Source organism: Gadus morhua, chromosome 10, assembly GCF_902167405.1.
Source record: "Gadus morhua chromosome 10, gadMor3.0, whole genome shotgun sequence".
Classification (NCBI taxonomy): Eukaryota; Metazoa; Chordata; class Actinopteri; order Gadiformes; family Gadidae; genus Gadus; species Gadus morhua.
The window spans coordinates 21,298,338-21,304,337 of NC_044057.1; the positions used below are offsets into that span (position 1 = coordinate 21,298,338).

General features: G+C 49.7%; 1 protein-coding gene across 9 annotated transcripts in view; it reads left to right on the forward strand.

Annotated features, from left to right (window-relative positions):
- Positions 1 to 6,000, forward strand: part of arhgef9a (Cdc42 guanine nucleotide exchange factor (GEF) 9a) — a 48,870-nt gene that overhangs the window by 24,061 nt on the left and 18,809 nt on the right. For 7 of the 9 annotated variants that reach the window (XM_030367929.1, XM_030367933.1, XM_030367932.1 and 4 more), the window contains 2 exons: positions 4,022 to 4,201; positions 5,149 to 5,238. In XM_030367929.1, the coding sequence (XP_030223789.1) occupies positions 4,022 to 4,201; positions 5,149 to 5,238 (270 nt within the window). The remainder of the gene's footprint in view (positions 1 to 4,021; positions 4,202 to 5,148; positions 5,239 to 6,000) is intronic. The other 2 variants (XM_030367931.1, XM_030367937.1) reach the window with 1 other exon arrangement.

The following is a 6,000-nucleotide window of genomic DNA, read 5'->3' on the forward strand; positions in this document are numbered from 1 at the left end:
TAAGCTCGAAAGAAAAAAATGCTTTTTTCTGTTCTTTTCTGGTCACCGTTAACCTATTCCCTGATCGCTCGTCTTTCTGGTGGAGTGAACACGTTTTGGACATCATTGCTATCTATCTATATATACAGGGAGAGATGTTTGAATATGTGGTCCATGTGATGGGAGAGTTATCTGCATTCATTTGCATTGACCCATATAGAGACTGTGCGGCTCGGAGACAGCTGTTTCACCCTGAGATATTTGATTTTGCGACTGCAGTATAACCATGGCGATGACTTAGGTAGTTCCAGCCGGTAGATGTATGGACAAGGTGTCTTGTGGCAGAAACCCCTGCATGGTTGAATGTTAGTCAGGGTCTCTGTGAAGGTGGTGTGTTGTGCGTGTGTGTGTGTGTGTGTGTGCGTGTGCGTGTGTTTGCGTGCGTGTGTGTGTGTTTGTGTGTGTGGATTGCGATTACTTTCAACTAGGGTATGAATCAGGCAATGGAACAGATTATGTTATATAATCCGGGTTCATTCCACAGTGGAAGGAGGGAGAGAGATGGGGTTTATAAAGGAGATGGTAGCATTGATCTCATTAGATTGATGGGTGGGATGAGTTGAACACAGGAAGAAACATGGGGGAATCTCTCTGGTTCTCTCTTCCTTTATCTCTCTCTTTCGTTCTCTCCCTCGTTCTTTCTTTCTCCAGGGCCTGTATTGGGAAGATTGATGGGGCCTAGAGACGATGGGCTTGGAGGGAAATGAGAGTGGTGGTTTGTTAAGCCGGGGGGGGGGGGGGGGGGGGTATATGAGAGATAGCCGAGGGAATAGGGGAATATGTGAGGTAGTGAGGAAGACAGGTGGACAGCCTAGGGAGATGGGGGGGGGGGGGGGGGGTATTTGTGTAGTGAGTTGTCGTTCGGAACCATCCATGTGAATCAAAACAATGATGTCACTCTACTCCAGGTTCCCGTTCTTAAGTCAGGGATGAGTTGACCTCAGAGCTTTTTTGAGCAGGGACTCGTATCGGGGGGTGTTGCCATGGCAGCACGACACATGTTTCCGCAGTAATCCTCCTACTTCCCCAATGTTCGGATCAGCAGTCCGAGAGGTAGAGATAGCGTTATCCCCCCCCCTCCCCCGCCTCACTTGGACCTAATCTAGTCCATCTATTTCTTCCTTTACGGCCAGAAACCCTGCGCGTGTGCGTGACGCTCCTGTGTTCAACCCTTTCCCCTGACGTAGAACTCTGCCATTTAGATCACGGCGGATGTTTCCGTTGGTTATTTTAGGTCTGCCCACAGAGGTCACATGGCATTTTAAGACACACACACACATTTACACACGCAACCATGCACACCGACCATCTCTTCTGCTCTTGGTGTTTGTTGTTGCACCCTAAGATGTCCTTGCCTCCTCTTCAGTCAACGCCGGCAGAGCATCTCCATCTGTCACCATGACGATGGCCGCCTCGTTCCTCTCTTTCAGACGTGGACATCCCTCCCGAGGTTCACACCTCCGGTGTGATTGTGTTCTGTCCTCCCCGTGTCTGTCTGAGTGACCCACGGGGAGCCCCGGCCGTCCGCAGGCTTACGGGGGGGGGGGGGGGGGGGGGGGGGTATAGCTGGGATCCTGATAGGGAAAGGATTAGCAAGAGACACACACTCGGAAACGCAAACACACGCGAACACGCGAGCGCCACGCACACTCGGAAACGCAAATACACGTGAACACACGCACACACACGCGCACACACAAAAAACGCATGCCCGCACACTCGGATACGCAAACACCCATTGGAGACCAAAGACACGTGAACACACGCGCGTGAACACACTTGGATACGCAAACACACTTGGATACGCAAACACACTCAGATGCTCGAACACACATTGGAAACCAAAGACACGTCAACACACGCACGTGCACAAACTCGGATACACAAACACACATTGGAAAACAAACGCACGCATGCATGGGCACGTACAAACAGCACGCTGCGGGGAGTATGCTCATGCTGGGTCGGTGACGCACCACGACAGCATCACAGATATAGGGCTGCTTCCACACGGCAACACAAACACAACGCAACCACAACACAACAACAACACAATGCCAATGGTTTCGGGAGGATTTACCCTTCAAAGGGTTTACATTGCACAAAGGGAAGGTTTTAATGAGAGCCTAACCTTGATTTAAATCAACGAGTAACATCGTAGCATCTTTGGTGGCCGAAAGAGGGAAAAAGTCAATGCATCAACGCATAAGCCTGTTGTCCTCTGGGAAAGACACACACACACACACAACAGACAAAACACACAACACACAGAAATACACACGATATCATAGTGTAGCCCACATTGCACGTGCTGGTGAATTTGCAGCGGAAAACGGCTCATCCAGAATGGATGCGTGTTGATGGGTGGTGTGGGGCGGGGTGTGTACTGGGGGGGGACGGAGCAGTGGCTGTCAGGCTTGGTTAGGACTGGCTGCTGGCTACTCAGCCCGCAGCCCCCGGAGGACCGGATGCGTGGTTAACTCTGGACTGGGGAGGGAGGCAACGGAGCTAACTGTTTGCCCACAGATATAGCATGGTTCCAAAGTCTGTGTGTGTGTGTGTGTGTGTGTGTGTGTGTGTGTGTGTGTGTGTGTGTGTGTGTGTGTGTGTGTGTGTGTGTGTGTGTGTGTGTGTGTGTGTGTGTGTGTGTGTGTGTGTGTGTGTGTGTGTGTGTGTGTGTGTTTACTGCTTCATGCACTATTCATACTCTTATACTTCTCTATGTGCATATGCACCCATGTGTGGTGGCCTTTGTTTGTGTCTATGCAGGTTTATCTACTGCACCTGTGTGTCTGTCTGTGAGTATGAGCTTTGTGTGTGTGTGTGTGTGCGTCATTAAGTATGAGCTTTGTGTGTGTATTGGCTTGTGTGTGTGTGTGTGTGTGTGTGTGTGTGTGTGTGTGTGTGTGTGTGTGTGTGTGTGTGTGTGTGTGTGTGTGTGTGTGTGTGTGTGTGTGTGTGTGTGTGTACACATGGCTGTGAGCCAGTCTCAGGGTGGCAGAGCTATCCCTCAGCATGGCTTAGCTGCTAGATGGACCATCTAGCCATGGGCCCGGGTTCCTCCTCTGAAACGATCCACACCTCCTCTCCCATCCTTCAACAGGAGTCCCTCCCCCCCACCCCATCTCCATTCACACCCACACTCAACTGCCCTCTTTTTTGTTGCACACACTCACAGATGATGCAATAGGTAGATAACAGTCTCTACATGCGACAGATGATGCAATAGGTAGATAACAGTCTCTACATGCGACGACCAATTACCCATGTATATTTATAAATGTTTCCCTGTGCATTGTGTATGATGTCCACAAACGTCGAACATCATTTATTCACGACCCGGAGAGCCAATACTGACTCGTAGTTGATGAGTCACGGGTGTTTTCCGTTCGGCGGAATAAATAAACTCTGGTGACGGCACGGGCCCAGGGAGTTTATATTATCCCCGCAACATTTATATTACATTAACACATATAATTATTCTAATGTCATAATCGGCCAATTACCATCCCTGTGCAGAGCGACTGGTGCTGTGTTTCTGAACTCCGTGTTGTTTCCTTCCTTCCTGATAAGGATTTTGCCTTTTTTGTGTTGTGTTGTCGACTAACGTGTTAGATATTATTGTGTTGTGTTGTTCTATTATCCTGAACTGCTAATGGGGGGCCCGGAGCTCTGAGGGCGTGCATTTGCATTTCATTATTAGTCTGCACGGTTTTTAAGAGCAAGGATTCACGTAATAATAAGGCCAAGAGGGTGGGCAATGTATAACTAATAACTAATATCCCCCCAAACCCCTATCAGAAATGGGGTTCATATAGGCCTTTTTACAGTCATTTGGATCCAAATTAATGTCGCTGGTCAATTATACATAAAATCGTTTTCCTTAGCTTTCCCCCAAAAAGGCTATATATGAATGTGAGTATATATTGTTCAGCGGTTGTATCACTGTCTTGCTCTCTGTCTCTCCCTGTCTCTCTGTCAGTTGATAAGCGGAGGGTCAATCGTCAGTGCTGAGGCGGTATGGGACCATGTGACCATGGCGGACCGGGAGTTGGCGTTTAAGGCGGGCGACGTCATCAAGGTGCTGGACGCCTCCAACAAGGACTGGTGGTGGGGACAGATCGACGAGGAGGAGGGCTGGTTCCCCGCCAGCTTCGTACGGGTGAGTTAGCCACCGCTAACGGCTAACGGCTAACGGCTAATCCGAACCAGACGTCCCGCCATTACCTCTACAACTATAACACGGCAGTGACGGAGAAAGAATAAAAGGGATAGACACGCAAGCACATATGTATGAATAAACTCACAAACAACAACAGACAACAAATGGCAGAGATTTTTTACATTTCCAACTGTCAATGAAACAGCTAGCGTTCACATGCGGACCAACATGGAAGCGATCCCAAAATACACACCTTTCCTGGGGATGCAGGCACACATATATATGCAGGCACGCATATGCACAGTGACACACAAACACAAAGAGAGGATTCAGCAACGCCTTTGCTAGTATAGTACATCTCAGTAAATGTGTCTACCTGGAGATCTGAGAGGTCAAAACGAAGAGGATGATGAGTAATCCTCACACAGCTCTATCCCACTCCTGAAAGCGAGTTACACGCACGCACGCACACACACACACACACATACACATACACACACACACACACACACACACACACACACACACACACACACACACACACACACACACAGAGACACACACACACACAGAGACACACACACAGGGCCACTTCTTCCCGGACACCTCGTCATGTGCTCTTAGTCATATTTTAGTGCTAACATGTCGTTAATCCAAGGAGGTGATTCAGGCCTAATTCAAACACTAGCCAAACATTGCCCACAACCCCTTCTTCCCCCACTCCCCACCTTTTCCTCGTAACACCTGGCCACCCTTTCACCCACCGACCCAAAACCTCCTCCTCCCCCCCCCCCCCCCCCCCCCCACCCAAAACGATGGCCGCCCCTGAGAAGAGAGGAGGCCAACGCTCCCACCGAACCATCCAACCACCCAGCCGCCGACCCAGAGAAAAACGAGAAAAAACAAAACGTCTGTTTCTTTCTGCTCTGTCGTTCTCTCTCCCCAAGGTGGAACCCCACCCTCCTCCACCCCAAACAAAACAGGTTTTCTATATCAACCCCATAGCAACTCCGCGGTTCCAAAACACCACGTCAAAGGTGCGTTCTCCCAGCCTCATCCGAAACCCAAACCCCCCCCCCCCCCACCCACCCCTACCACCCCACCCCCACCCATCAAGTCCCGCCCATCCCCCTCCGACCCCTCCCTCACTAGTGTGTCCATGCTGCGTCCTCCACCCCTCCTCTCCTCACCTCCCATGGCATTACCAATACATCCACTGATCAATGCTCCCATCACCACAGCTCTTCATCCTCTAACCGGCGGGGGGGGGGGGGGGGGGGGGGGGGGCAGGGGGGGAATGGGGATTCGAAATGCAGGAAGGGCAATTCCAAAGTAATGTTTTTTTCACTTTTTGACACTCAAGTGACATTTCATATTTGTTGAGTGTGTGTGCATTTATTTATGTCCACATATTTATGTATAAGTACGTTTAGCGGTATGTTTATATGAATTACTGTATTTACAGGTATAAACCTATGGGATGGGTAATAACTTGTCCTGTGCTAGCATTTGCGATCAGATTATTCTCATTTATTTTATCATTATTGCTATGACTATTCTATCCGGTGCAATGACTCGATGCTGGAAGCTGCTCGCAGATCACTGCAGACTCTCTGCCACCCGTCTCTGTGTCTGTGTCTGTGTCTGTCTCTGTGTCTGTGTCTGTGTCTGTCTCTGTGTCAGTGTCTGTGTCTCTGTCTCTGTCTCCGCTTGTCTGTGAAGCTGCATCTCTCATCCTGTTTTTTGGCATTAAACCCGTCGGTTCTTTGGTGTTGCCTTGGCAAACCTTGTGCCATCAG